At 47.3% G+C, this 21,129-nt stretch overlaps 1 protein-coding gene across 1 annotated transcript in view; it reads right to left on the reverse strand.

Annotated features, from left to right (window-relative positions):
• IGDCC3 (immunoglobulin superfamily DCC subclass member 3) overlaps nt 1–21,129 on the reverse strand; it is a 111,407-nt gene that overhangs the window by 29,139 nt on the left and 61,139 nt on the right. The window contains exons 3-6 of the mRNA XM_069798589.1: nt 19,326–19,470; nt 16,497–16,627; nt 10,792–10,929; nt 3,792–3,950 (exon numbers count right to left, since the gene is read on the reverse strand). Of these exons, the coding sequence (XP_069654690.1) occupies nt 3,792–3,950; nt 10,792–10,929; nt 16,497–16,627; nt 19,326–19,470 (573 nt within the window). The remainder of the gene's footprint in view (nt 1–3,791; nt 3,951–10,791; nt 10,930–16,496; nt 16,628–19,325; nt 19,471–21,129) is intronic.

Raw genomic sequence — 21,129 nt, forward strand, 5'->3', positions numbered from 1 at the left:
TCACTTGGCTTCTCTCCGTTGACTACAGAGGATGCCCAGATGCTTACATAAGTAACTTAAATAGTCAAGTTGTAGAGCTGGTGGGATTGCTGGGGCCAAAGATGGAACCCATGACTGTGTCCGCTAGGAAACAGGCAGAGACCACTCAAGGAGGCCATCATGGAGGCTGTCCATCAGCCTTCAGTAGGTATCATGAACTTCTTGTCCTGGCAAGGTGCAGGCTGGAGCTCTGCAGCAGTGGGACGTGTTCCTATGTCACCTACTGGCATGCTCCTGGGAGGATGCTCCAGAGGGCTCAGGCACCCCAGCTCACTCCAACATCCCAATGGATGAGATCCAAGCACCCACCTGTCCCTGTGTGGTGGCTTTTCTTGAGAAGGAAAACATAGGCAGGAAGGGAATTGCTCCATGGGGCACACTGACCCATGCAGCATGTACTGAAGCTGTTTTTGCAGCATGAGTTTAGGGCTAAACTCGAGGACAAACCAAGTACCACAGAGCCAAGCCTAAAACACAGCAACTGCAATACATCTGCTGATGAATTCAACATCACAGCCAAGGTTTGCAATGCCGGCGAGCAAGAATGATGGAAGAAACATCAGGAAACGCAGCGGTGCCCGGATCTGCTGGACCAAAAAGCGCTGCCCAGTTCTGCTGGCAGAAAACAAGGCGAACAAGGCAGTCATTGTCAGCAGAGCCTTCAAAAACATGTCCTTAAGATGGGCACTCATTTATGAGATGGGATCTCATTTTTCTGCATAGCTTTCAGGAGGAAATGAAGCGTGGAGTGGAGAACACTGGTGACCATCTGGCCATTCACAGCCCATCAGTTTGTTATGACACCAAACACATAATAAAGCACAAAAGATTGCACAGGAGGTAGAGAGAAAGCGCTTTGATTTTTTCTTTTTTCCTTGCCACCGAAGCCTGCTCTTCCCTTGCACCACACGCACGCACACCCTCCGTTTCAGCCAGCGACGCATTCGGCCCTTCGACAACTCCCCCCGTGAGACTTTCATTTGCAGCCCGGCACAAAGCAATATTCAAATGGCTGTGTCGGGATCTGAAGAGAAAATGGAAACTTTCTTGTGTGAGAACCTTACAAAAGAGATCAAAGGAGCCTAAATGGCCAGGGGAGGGCAGGAAGGGAGGGAGCGGGGGATTGATGCCTTCTCCTCTGAAGGGAGGAGGAATTCCCAGGAAGATAATAAGATGGCATTAGATGATCTGAAGGAGAGCCTGCAATGGGAAAGGACATTACTGCCAGAGCAAGAGCAGAGCCCTGTGCTGGGACACCTCTGCCCATGTGGCTGCTGGGATGGCGACGAGGACCACCGCTGGCAGCAGGAGGGAGGACGTGGTCTCTGTCCCAGCCTCCCGCTAACTCCTGGCCTTACAACAGGAAACATCGCCCTTTCTCCCCCAGTTTCCCACCTATAAAACTGAGCCTCCTTCAAAAGACGTGGGGCAAGTTAATTTGTGCCTCCAGGCACTTCAAGGGCCCCTGCATAAAGGCAGCAAGTACCTGGCCTGGCGTGCTTTGAGGATGCTGTATTGTCCTAGCCCTGTGCTAACTTCCTCTCCAACCAGGCTTTTGATAGCCTGCTCTTTGCTTTTATTCTCTTTACGGATGTAATTTGCATCCCTGACATATTGACAAAGATAAAACCCACAGTCTCCCATGTCAGTCATTATTGCTGTTTTCTTCCCAAACCTGAACAGCAATTATTTGTACCTCTCAGCTGGAAAATTTAGGCAAAATGAGATTCAGAGGAAGGAAAAGCTGCTTCCAGAGGGAGACTGAACAAACCTGAGATGAGCCCAGCTGCCTGGCCAGGGTCTGCCATTACCTTCCGTGGGAAATGGCAGCCCCCTGAAAAACATGAAGCATTTTATGGATGGGCAACACCAGTTGGGGTCCTGGATGCTGCAGCTCATATCTAAGGGCTACACCAAGGATGCAGTGGCCACGCTCCTCCATACCACTGCCAACTTCTCTGCTAATGCTAAATGCAGAAGCATTCCACAGCGAGGCTGGGCTCCAATGGCCCTGTGACTACCATTTTAGGGACAAATTCTCATCTTGGTTCCCTGGGTGAAAATCCACAGTAATTCTACCCCAGATGAACTCCAGCACTAGATCAGCTGCTCAGGAGCGAATGTTCAAATCTCCGAAGAGACTGAAAACTGCTGATCTGTAGCAACGAGAAGTTGTGCTACCTTTCCCCCTCTCATCCAATTGCTAACAGGAGCAGTCAACAGTATTCAATAGCTCTATTTTTACAACTTCATAGATTTTCCAAGTAATTTCTTTCAGGCCTGCCTGCCTGCCTGCCTCCTGGACATCAGCTTGGCATTTGGGTTTAGTAGACCTCTGCTACATGTACCACACGCAGAGCTGTCCTGCAGCAGCTCTAAAGGACTTGTGTCAGTACAGTAAGGTTGTTCTTAATGCCTGTGTTGGTGTTTCTTAATAAGGGGACTTATAGGTGTGCCCATCCCCAGTCAGCTGGGAGGCCCCTTCGTTGCATTGCTCACCCAGAAATCCAACGGCAAAAGAAACAGTGAGTTTTCACCTCCTCTCATGTCTGATCAGCACCTGGGACTCAGGAGGCATGAGCAGCCCTGTATAAGCACCCTTTCTACATTGCTCCTTGCTGCTCCCAAGGCAAAGGGGAAAAGGGATGCCAGCACCCAGGGACCATGGCTGCTGCACAAGCGGTGTGGTGCCAGATCACCGCCAGTGACTCCCGGGACCTGTCAGGTGAGCATCAAGGTTGGAGCAGGGCACTTTCCCCATCACCAGCATGAAAGGTTCAATTAGCTCGCTCCGGCAGGAGGTGTATAATTTTAGATTCAGGATATCATCAGTCAATGGTTAATGAGTGAACTGATGAGAGCGTGAGGTGCTTTAAGTGGACTAGCTTGAAGAGGAGGTGAGTGCCTGTAATCAGGGGCGGATTACTGCCATTCAGAGCACACTGCCAGCTGGGCTTGCCTTCTGAAATACTTGCCTGGCTCCCCTCACATGGAGACTGGTCGCACGGAGCATGTGGAGGGGACTTGTTTGGTTTCTTGAGTGCTGACCCCTACTCTGGTCTGAATCACCCTTTACAAGTGGCATTTCAGGACAGTTGCTGTGGGGAAGGGGAGCAACCTGCATCTCTGGGGCACGGCCCCCAAACAGTGCTTTACTCATGTCATGGCAAGGGGCTCAGATACAGTGTTGACTGCTAAAGAAAACATTCTCACTGACTTTTTGGAAATGGTTTTAGACTTACTGGTGCCATTTCAGTTGGAGAGCAATACTCTGTGAGTGATAGCCACTCCTGGATATCACTGCAGGAGCGATATCTACCATGCAGAAGGATCCAATACGAGAGCAGTGCCCATGTCCCCATATCACTAAGGACCATGCAGAGGTGAGAGATGAATTTGGCTGATTAATTCAGCCCAGGCTTTCTGCTGAGATGTACAAGTAAGATAACAAGTAACAACTGGTGTCTGTTAAGCCAGATAAATGCCTGTGATGGGGTGGGAAACCATTGCAACCCGTGCAGCTGAGGCCTCAGTTGATTGATACCTGGTTGCCACTCATCTGTGTGGGACACAGAGACATACACCCACCTGGAAAACCATGTGTCTAGAGAAGAAGTCCTTTGTCTGATAGCATCAGAGAAGCAAAGTCAGCATCTGCCCAACCCATCACAGCGCCCAGGTGACATGTAGGGCCTGTGCAGAGGGCACAGCGAAGTGGGCTTCACCACTCCCCAAGGCCCGGGTTTGCTCACCTTGTACAACGAGCCTGCCCTGCGCAGTCCTTCGCACCCGAGTGCCGGGTTTGTTCGCGGCGCACACATAGATGCCAGAATGCTGCACGGTGAGGTCTGAGATCATGAGATTTCCTGTCCCCAGCACCTGGATCCCCTCCACGCCAATTGGTCGGCCATCTGAAAGAAAGGGAAAAGAGTAAGAGTGACATGCTGGACCTTTGAGTGAGGTCCACGGTGAGGTCCAATCTAAGCACTTATGGAGTGGTGCCATGCTCTGTTACTGGGATTTGCCAAGTAAAGTCAGTGGGGTTTAGCTGATGCTCTTAGCAGAACTGCCTTCTGGAGAAAACCAGGATCCTCAGGTGTTTGCCCAAACCCACACTTTGTGCTGCTTGGAAAACCAAGGCATCATCACAGGAGATGTGAAAGCTTTCAGCTACCCGTTCAGATCAAGATGAAGCACCCAGAACACTTTTCAACAGAACAGTAAACTGAGTGAAATCATATCAGCTTCTTACATTTAACTGATCAGGGATGCAACCAGCTCAACAGCCTGCTCCAAACAGAGGTGCTCTGGGGAGGAGACTAGCCAACCTACAGCAGTACTTCCCTGATGCAGCAATTTATGACTTGGTGATTTCCTGAGCCAGAAGTTATGCCTTTTTGCCTTCTAACCCTTGATGGATTTTTGCGGCTTTGGAAACTAGGTGAACACTGGATTTTCGATTCCTTAGCTTTTGAACACACAAGAGTTCAGGGCCAAGGAGCCAAACTCTGAGCCGGTGGTTGGATCTGCTCAGCTGCTCTGGCTTGGAAGAGCAACTGGAAAGGGCTGCCTCCATCCTGAGTGCTGGGTCTGAGGCAGGCTGGCTGGAGAGCAGCAAAGTTTCCAAAAAAACATGCCTGGGCTCCAGCACAAGGTCTTCAAAATTGAAGCGCTTAATGTGAAATTGTTCAGTATCAGTGAATTCACCTTTTTCCAACAAAGCCTGTTTTCACTGGAAAATTCCCAGCCAGCTCTAATTACAATGTGTTTCATTAGTATCAGGCTATTGCTTTTTATTGTTTCATTGGTTTGTGTTCTAAGACACTGTCTGACAAAGGCAGCTCTAAATCAGTCCTAGCATGTGTCAGGGTGTCTGAGCAGAGGGGCAAGGCAGGGGTGTAGTTTTACTGGAGGAGCAGTTAAAGGAGCACACTTCATCAGATGGGAAATGGCAATCCAGTTTCTCTCTTGCCTTTGCTCATGGAGAAGGCTAAAGAACATACAGAAATGGGATAAGCAAGCACCAGCCCTGGTGATCTCCCCACCTGACCATGCCACAAGCCCTCCATACATGTGTGCTCCGCAACAGCAGAAGATCCTGTGTCTTGTGCTTCAGAGTTGTGGCTAGTAAAAGGAAAAATTAATCTGAAAAATTCCTCCTTGGAGCTATATTGGTCTGTGCCATAATCTTGCTAAGGAAATGGAAGAAGCCAAATAAAACCAGAACTGCTCTGTAGGAAGCAGTGGGTCATGGGGAAAGATCTGAGATGCTCTAGCTGGTCTCCACTCCTGTAGGCCACCTCCTGAGAGATGCTAGGTGATAGCTGTTCAACCTGCTTTAAAATGTATCATCATCCAGTGGGCAGAACAGTTTCCAAGGACATTTAGTGCTGAAGGACCTCAGACTCAGGCTGGTTACCAATATTTACAGCACAGAACCACTTCAGTGGCTGCTTCTGGTGTAATCCAGCAATAGGAAACCTTCATGAAAAGCACAGAGGGAAACACAAGTTGCCATGCGGTTGCTGCAGTCACCCTGAGACACCCCATTATCCCCAAGGATTTCCTTCATAGCCTCTGCTTTACAACAACACAGCCCCTGACAGAGACCTGGCTCATCCCTGACCTTGGGCAGGCTTCATGCTTCAATACAGACAGGCATGCAGGGCTAGTTAAAAGTTATCTTGCAATCGTATGCTTTAGCTGTAATATCATGCTTTGCATAATAAAGAATATTATGAGGATTTGGGCCATTCATAACAAACAGGTTCTGGGATAGATTGGAAAAACGTGAAGGCAAAGCAGCATTCAAGGAGAGGGACAAAATAACCATCAACCCAGAAAAGCCACTTTGCAACCTGCTGCTCAGCACGTGCTTGGATCCCCATGGAAAGGCACGTGATGGGACGGAGACCAAGTGTCTCTGGCAGCATTAGTGAAAGCAGCGCACATTCATCAGCTCTCAAGCCTGGGCCATAGAAGTGAGGGATCTCATTTCAGATTAACGGCAGCATCCTGCTAGGAAACACTGGCAAAACATGGACTGAAAGCTACAAAGCACTTCACAAACATATCTCCAGCTATGCTCTTTATATATTGTTTTTCAGGAAATTTTTAAACTTAAAGGTTTCCTTGCTTCATTAGGCAGGCAATGCCAGACCACTTCATTATTTGCATTGCGAAGAAAAATGCTCAGGTCTTTCAGAGAGAGAAAAACAATGTCATTAAATGATTAAATGATCACATAGCCGGCCAAGCCACTGCAGCGGTAAATGGCTCAGCCATAAAAAGGACAGTAAAACATGACCTGTCCCACATTTAATGAGCAATAAGAAGGAACCATTCCTTTCAAACATCATTTGAACTGAAGTGTAAAGAGGTCTGAATTAAATTCAAATTGAACTTGATTTCATCTTTTAAATTAGACCTTTTGGAAGTCCATATTTACAACAGGCGTAAAAATCAAATATCTCTCTCTCGAGGGAGGGATGGGACCAGTGAAGATGCAAAGTGGCCATACCTGGATGCTTCATCACATCATTGCCTTAAGAAATACCACAGAAATGTGACTTGAATGTCAGTAGTTTTACTATATTATTTATAACATGCTACATAATTTAAGCATGCAAAGACCCAGCCTGCAGCTGGGTCCAAATACCAGCATCGATACGTCCTCAGTTATCTCACTAGCTGCAACTATTAATTAGAGGTGTGGTGGTCTAAAGAAACATCTCCTGTCAACCAAGCATCCTTCATTTCCCTGAAGAACAAAGCTCTCCAGCTCAGAAACCTCAGGAGATCTGCCATTTGTTTCAGAGACTGTGGCCACCTCTAACAGCCAGCAAAGATCACTGTGCCAGATCATCCTATATGCCTCTTATTCGTCCCTTCCAAAAAGCACCAAAAAGGGCTTCTAGAGAAATATATCTACTTTCCCAGCCTGCTCCATCCTTCTTACTGTATTGTGCCTCACTCAACCTGAGCCATTCTGTGTTCAGTTAGAAGGTCTTCAGCTAATATCAAGTCCAACTTAGTAACACTGACAACACATATAAATAATACAGAGTATTTACACAAGAAATTCCTTGCATCCTGAAAGCTCAGCACTTTGCAGAAGTGCTGTGCAGGGGGACTGATGTCTCACACCTGCTTTGCAAAGGTTGCTATCTATTTTAACCCTGTTTCCCTTACACAGAGACCTGAAGAGTGGCTTGGATCAACGGATCCAAACCCTGAAAACCCACCTTCCTGGCATCACTTGCCATCACAAAGTCATCTCTCCATGGAGGAGATCTGAAAGACTGCAAAAGCTAACACTGTTGCTCAGTTCCCAAAGCTCTCAGGACCCACACAGGCTTGAAACTGCTGCTCATTTAACGTGACCTTCTACTTCCTTTTACGAAGTCAAAAGCAGAAAATTTGAGGGCTGAAAACAAGCCAGTCTGGGTGGAAATGTCTGACAGATTCTCTCTGTCGATCCTCAGTTGATGAGGGCAGAAGGGGGAGGTTCAGCTGGTTGTTAAGAGCAGCCAGGCAACCCATTAATAAAGGAGACTGTTCTCCAAATGGGAGATGCTCCCAAAAGATACTCCGGCTATGGACAAGTAGAGGCTTCCAGGTTCCCCATTGGGGTGAAGTCTGGATGAAAGATGCCTGTGGTTTGGGACCCGCATTATTTATTTTTCCAAGGTGTATGTGATGCTTTCTGGAGTCCATTCCCGCCTGCTAACCAAGTGATTGGCACACCAGCACCAATTACGGAGACCTGTTAAAACGTGCCAGGCGATATGAATATGCAACAACACGAACGCCTTTCTTTTATAAGTAGCAAGTAGAAAGAAAGTAACAACTTTCTAATGTTGATCATTTAGGTCTTTTGTGAATTCTTTGTATTGTGCCATAGTAGCCTTCCACTTTTTAGACACATGGGTCTCCTGCTCTGGCGGACACTGGGCACTGTGGATTAGCATATTTAGAGTACATTGCAACAGTTGACTATTCAGTATGTGAAGTGGTGAAATTTACTCTATTATTTCTAAACACTTACAGGAACGGTGCTCCTGTCAACCAGTCAGCCACCTATTGCAAGCTTCTGTGTCCAATAAGTTACCAATTAATTGGCTCCTACAATTGTTGTATAGTTTACTTCTTGAATGGCTCCCTCTTTAGTAATTTCCTTCCCATTGTGCGATCCTTTCTGACAACTTCTGTATAATGCTATCAGATAATCACTGTCTTTTCTTTCTCGCCTCACTTTTCTGTATCTCTCTAAATAGTTTATTATTCTGCCTTGGTACCTTTTATGGAGGCCAGCTCAGTGGCCTGTCAGTTAAAGGGTAAGGATACATTAAAATCGTCATTCATTCAAAAGGCTTTGCAGTAAGTGCCCAGGATATTCATTTGTGCACACATACAGGTCCAAGCCTGAAGTGCGTAGCTCTGAAAGGAAAAGCCCTATCTTCCCTGAACAAACCCTTAATGATTTTACATTTCTCTCAGAGCCTGCTCTCTAATGAATGTTGACATTTCATGCACGGTGAGACACAGGAATTCTGTTTTTGGTCAGGGGCTACAACATATTCCCAAGGAAATGAAATTCAAAATTGATTGTGTGACACTCAAAAACTGGCCCAGAATTTGAATGATTTCCTTCAAGCAAAATATAGATGCCTTTCCCACTGAAAACCACCGAGGCTTTAGCAAAGCCAAAGCAAAAAGTGCAAATATTGTTTATGGCTTGCTTTCCCCTGCGCCAGAAAGCCGTGAAAGCAAAATTGTTCTTTTGCTCCTTTCTGATAGAAGAAATGCCACAACATCAAAACTGTGAGCAATGGGGTTCAGACAGACACTCCAAAACAGCAGCATCCCTGTGCAAAGAGCCGGCACCACGGCAATGCCACGACTCTTCTTTATTTTGACCAGGCAAGAAAGATGTTCGCATAAAATTGACTTTTTTTGTTTAAATTAAGTCAGGCCTACTGCTAAAGCAGCTGCATCTCTAAGATTTTGTGGCCACGATTTTTTTATTTCTGGGAGTGGATAAAGGGGTTTTTTTCTAAGTTGAGTAAGTTAACTGGGTATTTAAGCTAAACCAGCTCTGTAGGAGGACCTTCAGGAAGACCACCTTTACACAGGAGGAAACCACATTTACAGATGACAGATGCTCAGAGGACCTCCCTGTCCAGCATAAACCCCTCTCCCTTCTCCTGATCACACAGACATGGAGACATGAAAGCACTTCCGAAATGGCTACAAAGAGATGACAAACCCACCAACACATCAGAGAGCCTGTACACCACATCGCTGTTGAGATCGGTGTAATACTAAACAAGATCTTGTGATGCTTTGGACAGGAAACATTCCTGCTGAAGGGGAGGGAAAATAACGGCATCTCTTTCCCATTCAATATCTCTAATTCTGCTGCTGTGCTGCAAAGCAGTGTGGAGAGGATATTTATTTTTGGTGGAAGGCAATGCTGAGCTCAGACCATCCAGACAAACATCACATGAAGCTATTACATCTTCATTATTGCACTGCTCTATAGAGACAAGTGTTTTGAAGAAGGTAATAAGCACTTATAATTAAGGCAATTATAAAGTAGTTTATTATAGTGGAGCGCTAATGTAGAGCCGCCTTGTGTCCAAGAGAACCAAAACAGTGATACAGCGTACCTGGGGAATTTTTAAAACAGCATCAATCTGACGGTTATGGCTCTGGAGGAAAAAAAAACCCAGCTAGTGGCAGACACAAGCTGATTTTACAAGCCACCAGAGGATGCAAGCAGGAGGGCAAACATGGAGAAATCGTGCAATTGATGCTGGATGTGTCCTCGTCCCCTGGCAGCTGGACCCTGACCCTTGGAGAGTCATGGGGGTGAAGTCCCACATCCAGCACAGCTGCATGAGGCCGGATTACCCCTGTTTGTGCTTCACAGCCACCTTGGGGGACTCGGGGAGATTAGCATCCCCAAAATGACGTGACCTCGCAGACCACAAGGGCTTGGGAAATACTAACTGAACACAACCCCACAGTGCACACAGTTGTTACAAGCTCCGGAAGATAAAACAAAAGCCATTGGCTCTTTGCTCAGCACAGATTTCTGTAGGGCAATGGAAGTGTTGCTCCGAGCAAAATCGTTTCTGAGCTTCTATCACAAAGTTAGAACCTAAAATGACCCTTGCTTTCAGACTGGGAGAAAGATAGCACTTTGTCCTTCCTTGCTTGTATGATGCCATCAGACACTGCCTCTGGTTTCCATGCTGATTAAAAAAATATCATGGACCCCAGCAGCAAGTGTTTGTTTTTTCACAGCTTCAGACACGCTACTTTAAACACTCTCTTCCCCTCAAAATTTTTTTAAAACTCCCTGAACAGGCAGTGAGTTTCTTTCAAGTCTGTTTTATGCAAAAGATGTGTTTGTGTAGGATTTTGCTTCTCTAGGCCAACAATGGTGGTGGTTTTGATGCAGCTGAAGAAGATGCTGTCACTCGAGGAAAGATAAAATTATCACCTTTCATGAAATGTCTGCAGGTTTAACCAACCCATTTCTCTAACAGATAATAACAGGATCTTGGCAGAAAGAAAAACCAAAGTGTAGACACGAGGATGCAAAGCACTTCAAGCCTACAACTTCAGTGGGAAGGGAAAGGGTGAATCACTTGTTGCATAAAATGGTCAGTGGCACCTACCTATTTCCCAGGTGACAGTTATAGAGAGGAGGAGGAGGAAATCCTGGTCACCACCAGGGCTTACCTAGGCGGCTCCAGGAGACGATGGGTCGGGGATTGCCTGTTGCAATGCACTCCAGCACAGCGGTCTGGTGCACCGTCAGTGTGAGGTTCTCTGGACCAACGAGAATCATGGGATCCTTGTAAACGGTGGAGTGGGAGCCTGCAAGGACAGCATCATCGTTAAAAGGCATCTGATCCTCTCTTGTTTAATGGAAACACCAAGGGCTTCATGCATCCTCTAAGTACAAATGATGTGGCTGGTGTAATCATCAATAAAATTGAGATGTACATGAAACAAAAGGAGCACAATGTTTGTGTGACAGTCACATTGTCTGAATGTGTTTTAAGTGTGCACTGAATATTCCTGGGGAAAACCCCTCAGCCAACTGTCCCAGCCAAAAGCAGCCCGGTTAACACCCAGATATGGGCAGCACAAAGAAGGAACCACGCTGTGAACTGCAGAGAGCAGAAGTGCCAGAAAAACATGGTTTATAGGGAGGACACAAGCTGCAGGACAGCTTGCGCAGACAGGAATGCAAATAAATGAAGGAGTTCCTTTATCTTTCAGCATCTCAAGCCATAAAGTAATCCATGCAGTCCACAATGCCTAAATCTGCCTCTCTGTGAGCATTCTCTCTTGCTGCTGGTGTCATTTGCTCCAAAAGTCCTGTCCTGGGACATAGAAAGCGACGGAGGTGCCAGTCCCTGACTCCTGCTGAGGATCTTTTTGAGAGGAAACTCAAGGAAACTCCTCTGATGACTGCAGCCCACAGGGTGGTCATTTCCCTGCCTTTTACAGCACCCCTGTCCTGGCCCACTCTGGTGTAACTGGGTGCAGGGAGAGGATGCATCCCATTGCTCTGATATAATCATGATACAATCATTGCTCACGATGCAATTGCTAATCATTTATTTGCACTACAGTAGCACCAAGGGGCAGCAACCAAGAATGAAACCCATTGTACAAGATGATGCACAGACCCATAATAAAATCAAGCCCTGGCACAAGGACTCTGGAGACCAGACAGGCACAGGACAAGCAAAAGAACCCACATTTCACCAGACAGGAGGAGACCAGGGGACAAAATCATCATCCTGTGTAAGGTATATCACAGCTGAACCAGCATCTCCTGAGTCCCTACAAAGTGCCTTATCCCTGGGCCAAAGGTCCCATCAGCCTTCACTCTCATCTGTTGGAAGCAGGAAAGGAGGGAAAAAAGTAGATATTCTCAGTTCTCCAACAGTAAACAGGAACACTGATAATCTCTGCATTAGCCTTCTCCCCTTTTCCAACCAGAGCTGGGTTATACTCCAGATATGCTGAGGTCAAGCAGTGTTTAAGGAATTTCAACAATCTAACAGCTGTTGCTGGCAAAAATGCTCTGTACACCTGCAGAGAGAAATATTTTGGGTGGTCATCTGCCCCTGAGCAGGAGAGGGGCACAGGGAGGGCTGGGGAGCTGAGCTCTGCCATGGGCCGCGCTTTGGTGTAGGGGCCATCCCACGCTGACTCCTGTACGTGGAATTCCCGATGTCCAAAAAGCTTGCCAAAGAGAAGTGATCCACCAAAATCCATCTACAAGGGCTTTTCCCCAAGGAAAAAAACTCTTTTCTTCTGGCACTTTTTAGCATTACCCTTTCACAGCAGCTCAGGGGCTGAGGTCAGGGCATTAGTTTGGGATTTTGCAGCGGTCCAAGGGCAAGCACAGATCAGAGCAGCTCGTTTGTTAATCATTCCTACAGGGGCTAAACGCGGAGCCATAAGGCGACTCAGAGGTTGTGTCTAAATGGGCAAAATCCAAGAAAAATCACCGTGTCAGTGTGACTTAAGAGCTGACTTTCTCACTAAACGCATTTCACTGCAAGCCATAAAATGCAGATTTTTTGATGAGAACCAGAATGCGCAATAAATTCATATGACCGGCTGGTTAACCCCAAGAGATCTGAAAAACAATACCTTCCCCCTCAGTACCTCGGAGTGCCTTTAAAACCCATGTAGATTTATTGTTCTAAATCACAATACTAAATGTTCACGCTTAGAACAATACAATATTATCATCATATTATATAGTGATTTCAATATTTCAAAACACAGAGAAATTAAATGAATTGTCCAAGGTCACCCAAGAATGTCAGTAAACAGGAGCTGAGACGAAATCAGAATTTATAAAACACTCTATTTTGGCAATAAAAAATAAATTAAAAAAAAATCACAGTCTTTGATTTATGCTCTGACTCCTAAATATGCATTCAGGTTTTCAGGTGTGGGCTCAGCCCCCTGAGTTTGGCAAAACCCTGCCCTGCTCTGGAAGTGGCATTTCCACCACCACTCACCTTCCCCTGCAAAGGCCACGCAATGGTCCCTTACGGCCTTGCTGCCTTCTCGATGCTGAGCTCAATGCCCACGGCAGTGCCAGCTCCAGGGCCAGAAGGGATGGTGACCCAGCAGCGATGCAGTGGTCAGACGCCAGCGCCATGCAAAGGGGCTGACCGTGGCCGACCATTGAGGAGGAGGTTTCCTTCCCCAACGAGAAAAGCTCTTTGATGCGGGATTGGGAAGGAAGGAGTGACAAAACAAGGGACTCGTGGCAAGGGAGTGCTGCTGGAGCACAACAGGGTTCAGGGCAACACGGCAGGGATTTATTTTGAAAAGGAAAAAGGCTCTAATGATGCACATGGTCCCCAGGGACTCTGCCAGCAACAACCACGGTGAGGATGGGGAGGTCCCCGGCACCGCTGGAAGTGGCAGGCACTCTAGCAGGGACGGGATTGTCACCAGCCCAGGCTGTTAGATCTTGATCAAAAGGACAGCAGCAGAGAGAGCTGCAGCTTGTGCTGAAAAGGTGTCAGTGCAGAGATGCAGGCAGCCTCTCGGGAGCATCTCCACTAAGCAGGCACTTGAAAATAATCAATCAGTAGGACTGGAAGACATACCTGTGCTGCTCGCTGCTGGCAGCCCTGCCACCACTGCCAGGGAGAGGAAGGAAAGTGCTGCAAGCGGGGTCCTTCGTCCCCCACAAGCAACCACCCTCCTCTTCCTCTCCAGCCAGGCTGTGGCAGTGCCCAGCAGGGCACGGGCTCCCAGAGCCCATCTCCATCCTCTCCCTCCTCCCTCCCCAGCCAGGGCTCGGTTTGGAAATCCTGGCGAGGCAGACCCAATGCTTCTCTGTGGGTGAAGCAATGGCTGAAGTTGCTGCCCTGTTAAGAGGAGAGGGAACCCTCCTGCCACGATGAAGAGCAGAGAGCATCATTGCCTTTACCCCTCTACAAAAGAGGGAGGCCATGGAAAGATCTGCTAGACTACTGCTTACCCCATCATGCCTAATGACATGCACAACAGCACTCACATTAGTTCAGTATTTATTGATAAAACACCCACACCAGTGAAGCAACATCCCTGTGCTATCTCTGTGGCACGCCATAGCATCTGCCAGTGTGCCAAAGCCTAGGGTTAACATGCTAGCACATACCCAACTGTCCTGGTCTAACAGATACTTGTGAGCCCTTAGCAAACACCACAGAGCCTAAACCTTCTTCACTGAGGTTTAACCCAGTGCAATGGGTTTTCCATGGACTGAGAGCATGCAAACGTCCCGTTACAGCAGCTCTGCTGCCATGCAGTCACTGAAGCATGGTCCAAGCCCTTCAACAGACACTTACACATGGTGCCCGTATTCATCATCTGACTGCTTTAAGGAAGAGAAAAACCACAAACATTTCACAGACAGGAAACCTGGAAAATATCCATCTGAAATGAGGGATGGTCAGATGAGAACAACTAGTGCTTTCTGCTCTGTGAGAAATAATAATTCAGACTGGTAAACTGACACAAAGAACTTCACCATGTTGATAATTTACTGTTCTTTTCTCCCTCCACGTGGCTACTGTTCACATAGATCAAGAAAACGGATAAGTAACAGGCATCAAAAGCTCCCAGTCTTTCAGAACCAGTTAACCTGCTTTCCTTCCTCATCAGAGTTGATATACACAGCATCACTCTCTCCTCAGCTTCACCCCATTTCACACATGCTGCTTTTTTACAGTTGGCAGAGGCTAATCTGCTACTTGGTACAGGCGTTATGTCTCCTACTCCACAACCACTGGCCAGGCAGCTGTTTTTGGAGGGTGAAGGCAGGCTGTGAGAGACGAGCATACGCTGGCAAGCCTCCAGCCACCAGGTACCAGCAATTATGTGTATCTGATGGACAGGAGGATCACAGCTCACAGGGGAAAGACCCTTTGCTGCATATAAAAAAAGCTAAAAGAGAAACACACACCCAACTAGCCCTGTGCAGACTTCCCTTGCCTCCTATCTCCATTTCCACAGGGAATCTGGGATGGTCCCCTACTGGAGACCCACAGATGCATCACCACTGCTGTCACAGGGGACCAGAGTGGGTACCCAGCATCTCAGAGGGGGTTCAGACCTGCATGGAGTCCTGTATCTCAGAGGCCACCCTGCCAGCAGGACATAGCCACAATTTGCAGGTGACTACTTCTTTGGCACTCTTATCTTCTCTGAAGGTAACCCACAAATGCTCTGAAGTCCAGGAGAAGCAAGCTGTCCTGTTTTCATACAAGTAGGTTGAGCATATCAAAGGCATTTCTAAGGGGGCACAAAGGTATTATTCACTCCTGGCTGCTTGATCAGGCTGTGTTGGATGATTTGACTTAATACATCCCACTTCCTTCATACTAGGAGCAGCTACTGAAACATCAAGGGACACTTCTGAAGCTAAAAGTGTTTTAAATTAAAAAGACTGACAAACAAAGAAAGCCTAACTAGAAGGTGACAATCTAACATCAGGTTAAGAAATTGGCTGATGAGTTATTGCTCAAAGGGGCTCCAAGAAATCAGCTTGGGTCCCACCTGGACAGCTAATGGAGGATGAGCAATGGGCAGGTCAGTGAAGGGCAGCACAGCTATGGAAATGTGATAGTGTATTTGCACCCTAATCCTTCCTTCACTGTGCCTGACGTCGTCACTTCCACATGCCATTTTGTGTGCTTTCACAAACAGACCAAACTTGTGCACATGCAAAGAGTGGATGTGGGTTGCTTTGGTTTGCCCTTATAGCTTCATCACATCCTACCTCCGGCAGCATGAAATGAAACAGTAAGTATGTGATTTTGGCCCTTTTTTCTGGAGAGGAGACCATAGGGCTTCGTCATTTCTTCAGCTGGAGCTTTCAGAGGTGAAAACCTGTTTCAGCCACTGACTTCAAATGTGGATGGAGAACCAAGTCAAAATTCAGCCTGGGGTGCTCAGGGCTTCTCCTTCTCATCTTCCAAAGAAAGGTTAGCCTGCTTCAGTCACAATGCAATGCTAACAGCCTACAGAACATAATTTCCCTATTAGATAAATAATTGATCACCCTGTGTGCTGCAATTACTTCCAGAGTGGGCAGGTCTCATAAGGAAATGATGAATCTTCCACATTTCCAAAAGAATTTATTTATTGTAAAGCTGCTGTAACTCATTTTCTCACCATCCTCCCTCTACCCAGAAACTGGCACTAATTTACAGGCAAAGAGACAGATTTATCTTCTATCAAACAGACTGATCTGGCAGGAACTAATAACAATCCAGAACAAGGAAGGTGCTATGGGTGGACAGAGGGATGCTTCTCAGTGCTGTTAGCCTAAAGCTCTCTTAAACAGTCCTGGGCCAGACCAGCAGTGGGAGGAAGACAGAAAGACAGTCAGGAGAGTGTTTACTGGTACTAACCTGACACAGTGAGTCTGGCCTCCCGGCTGAACTTCACATTAGCAATATTGGTAGCCACACAGTGAAAAATCCCACTGTCTTCTGCCCTCAGTCCCGTAATCTGGAGGACCCCCTTGGGAAGCAGAGTGTACCTGCGGGAAGAGAAAAGCAGAAACAAAAACTTGCAAAGCAGGACATGATGTGAAAGCAGGCTACACACCCATCCAGGTGAGGCAGGCTGGCTCCCTGCATCCCGGTGCAGAGGCATCAACACCAGCTAGGAGATGCAGCCCCTGGCAGGCTGCGCCCATGCTTACCCCTGCATCACTGCTTTATTTTTTTGGATACTTGAGCCTCTGGTCTTCTTTTACAGGGAGGCATGTTCCCTTTCTGTATCTTCTGATGCATCCTTGAGAAAGGATGACTTTTGCTGGAAGGCTACAAAGTAGATGCTTCCTATTTAACCTGTGGAAAAGCTTTCGTAGTGCATTTGCATTTGAACACAGCTGACATGGGAGTTATCACTCACCAGCTGAAGCACAGTGACCATGGACAAGCATGAGGGGAAGTGTGTGCTCCACACTCCCAGGTCCAGGACTCAAATCCACATGACCTTAAAACCTCAAATGCATGAAAAAGCACATTTAAAATAGATACTGAGTGGGCATACATAAATATCAATAAATATTTTATATATTTAAAACATATCTGCATTTAAATCGTGCTTGCATACACACATATTTGTATACATACATTGCAGGTTGCTTGGCAACCATGTGTTTAAATTGGCTGGTAGTAAGTCATTACACTATGATGAGTTAATAATCCATTTCCGTCTGGAAGATGAACAATATCTTTTTCCATATCAGCATATGGTTAAGTGCCTATAACCTGCTCCCTGCGCTGGTTTCCAAACCCGCAGCTCAGCGTCAGTGGCAGCATGACAGCAATCAGTTTTACACGTCCCGAAGTTGATTGCAATCTCTCTGGGATTTTAAAATGCCCATTGTTTTGGATGAATTATACCACAAGAAGCTTTCATTTTTGTTAACAATCTGCCCACAGCATTAGGAGATTCAATTCCAAAGCTATTATTCTGCCTTCAAAGCCTCCAAGTGCAAGACTCGGCATACAAATTTATATACACTTTATACGCAGAAATGCACAAAGCATGATTAATGCAGAAATCCAATTCAGTTAGAGAAGCAACCCTCATAACCCAGGCCCATTGGTGTCAGAGATTAATCTACTGAGCTGCAATAAAAACCTTCCCCAGTAACTTTACTCCTACAAAAAGCCAAAATCAGGACACTGAATGTAGGGAAACTGCTCCTAGTCCACATTCTCCCGGGCTTGGGCAAGCTCCCTTCCCTGGTGGAGAAGCAGCGGGGATGAGTACGGCTTGGGGCTCTCTGCATTGGAGAAAACTCGGCTCCTCAGTCTTGGAGGATAGAAGTCCTAGTCACACTCAAATCCCTGCCACATCTCTAACTATCTCCACACCTGTGACCCTGGGCTTAACTGGCAATAATGCATGAGGGACTTCAAAGAAACTTCACCTGTCCTGCAATGTCTCATTGGGATGCACACAAGGCATCAGGCCCAGTTCTGCACCCCTTACTTCTACTGATACCACCTTGGACCAGTTGCCCAGCTCCACCACGTCCCCAGTTTAGCACTTGTGTGAGTAAGGAGCCTTCAGAGGAGATCAAGTTTAACAAATCAACCCTGTGCTGGGCTAAAAAAAACTCAGATGAAAAACACAAGGAAAAACAAAACCTGACAGTTGCAGTTTTCCACAGCAGGGTTGGGCCTCTTGGGTCCTTCTACTGTAAGTTCACCGTAACGCTGAAAAGGTCAGGCATTGTTCCAGCCGTTGTGTTTTCTCCTGCCTCCAAAGAGCCCAACCACGTTCTGCTGCACAACTGACATTTTTAAGAATAGGGGCTTTCAGGAAAATATTTACAGCTTCCTGGTTTCGCCTATTCCCAATGCACGGATGTCAATTCACGATTGAGGTGTGCTGCGACCGATTGTCTCCCACCATCGGCTATGCGGCTCCTGAGCCACAGCTGGGACCACCGGAGGCTGCCGGCATGGAGCACATGTTTCCTGCCACCTGTCCTCCGCCGGGCCCCACCGCTGCTTGGAGGATCAAAGCGTGATGAGGGACGTTTCCGACGCAATGGGAGCAGCCTGTCAAACACAGGAAGTGAGGACGTGCCGTCCCAGGTCTAGGCTGGAGAAGGGGGGCAGCTGGGGTTTCTCTTTAGGAGGATTGCATGGGAAACAGCAGCCCAGGGCACTGTGGGATGCTCTCTGCAGAGCTCCCCTGCTGCCACACACATGGGAGTCCACCTGGGAAGGAAAGCCTAGAGGCCATCGAGTAACTCGGTGCTTGCAAGAGTTCAAGACCCACGTGAAAGACCCTCAGTCATGGATCTGGCTTGGCAAGAGTTGCACAAAATGGAGCCATGGAGGGATGATGGATGCCAAAGCTACCTGGCTCTGCTAGGATTGCTGGGTGGGCTCTTCATGCTGGAAAGTCAACCTGGAGGAGGGCTGATCTTTGCAGGGAAGGTCAATGCAAGCCCTTGCTTTCTCCAAAATCAGCTAGCAGGTTTTATCTAGCTGTCTTGGGAGATGCAGTATTTCTGCACAGTGTTTGGCCAGAAGGAGCCCAGACAACCCACAACATTAACTGAAAGAGTCTTCCATGGCAGAAATGCTGGCCAAGACACTCAGCCCAGGTTAGTTGTGTCCTAGCACAACTGTGAGAGCAATAACAAGACTAGCCACCTTTTTCCACCTGGAGAAAGGACAGCAGTAGCTAGCTTGGACATGTCCTACCTTTCGTTGTCTGTGTTGACAGGCATGCGGTTCTTTTGCCAGAGGATGACCGGCTCAGGCAAGCCGTGGATCTGGCACTGGAATCTCGCTACACCACCTTCCTCCACCACTGCATTCTGAGGATGGATGTGGAAGTCAGACATTGCTGGAAGACATAAAGTGAAACAAAAATATTCACATATGAAGAGAGATCCAACATCTTCACATGACCTAGAAACACCACGATTTCCCAGACCTAGCAAATGGGACTGTAATGCAAGAACGGAAGACTTGTTTGCAGCCTAACCTCCTGCATGGAGAAACATGACTAGTGGCAAGCTCTTGCTATACATCTGCCTCTGCACATTGAACTGATTGGCTCAACCAGGACAGGAGGCAGTGCACCATGACCCACATGCTCCACAGCAAGTTCTACAGGGGCAGCGAGATACACAGACACTGCACTGACACTTATCAGAGGTCATTCTCAACAGCTTCAGCAGGCTTCGAATCCAAGCTTGTATCAGAAAAGAGATGTCTATCCTTTCTGTTGCTGCCAATGTCTTATCTGCTGTAAATATAGTTCTGATGTACATAGCTTGACTCCTAAACTAATTTTGTTTAAATACCTTGACCAAAAGAGCTCCCAGATACCCTAGTAAAACTTACAGCCCTTGATTTCCATCTCTGTTTGACAGGTGCTCCAGCTCATTGCATACTCTGCCTTCCAGCACCGCAGAAGGAACAGTCACATCCCCACACTGTGGAGCAACAGGCTTCAGCCGATAGAAAAAGCAGCTGCCAATATCTCAGCAGCTCAGCAAACCGAGGCTTTTGGGGTTGGGACCACCCAACAGCAAACGACAAACCTCAGTGTGCCCACGCAGGATGAATACAGACCAGCCCGTTTCAGCACAGCCACAGCTGTAACCACTGTGTGGAAAGACTCTGGCATGCTGTTAGAGCTACATAAATAATACAGTAATTATTACCATTAATTAATTGGAAGGTGCTGCCTGTTGACTCTGCAATAAACATATTCGAAGCTAATAAACATCCCAGTGGTTATTTAGCTCATGATTCATTTATAGTGCCGCATCCACGGGAAGATCTCTCACATTGTCATACAAAATAAACTCCAAGAGAGCCCCCTGCTCTGCCACCCCAGCCCGATAATACCCTTCTCGCCAGCAAGAAAGCCTTGTCCCCTTTTACATGCGTCAAGTGTAATGAATGTACCTCTGCTAAAGAACAAGCTGCCTATGTGTCAGGGCAGCTTAATCATTCATCTGCAAACTCCAGTTGGGCTCAGGCAGATGGGAGATGGCCATTAGCAATCATACATTAAATATGTGTTGCATTAACCCGCACTGCTCCCGCAACCACCGCTCTCAACCCACTGACTGCAGATTTGTTAAGCTGATTGAGTAACATAGAGCAAAGCCCCAGCCCCACACGGTTGTAGGGTTGGGAAGGTTTTGCAGCCGTGAGGTTGGGATGGGCAGCCAGCCCCACACTGGGATGCACTGATGAGAGCAGGACCAGGAGGTGGCTGTGCAATGCTCCAGCCAGATGAGAACACATCAGCACAAGCAAAAGATCATGCAAAATTATATTTCCCTTTCCCAAGATGAAAGCTAATGCAAATATCCTCCCTGGTAAGCAATGGAGCCCAGTGGTGGAATGGCAATTTACCCAATTCACACAGATTTAGCCTTGAAATGAGACTGCTCGTGGCCCAGAGCACTCAGCCATGTGGAAGGAGCCCGAAGGCTGCTGAGAGGTCTCCCACACCGGATGTTTCCCCTTCCAAGGTGGCAAGGGA

Source organism: Haliaeetus albicilla, chromosome 12, assembly GCF_947461875.1.
Source record: "Haliaeetus albicilla chromosome 12, bHalAlb1.1, whole genome shotgun sequence".
Lineage (NCBI taxonomy): Eukaryota > Metazoa > Chordata > Aves > Accipitriformes > Accipitridae > Haliaeetus > Haliaeetus albicilla.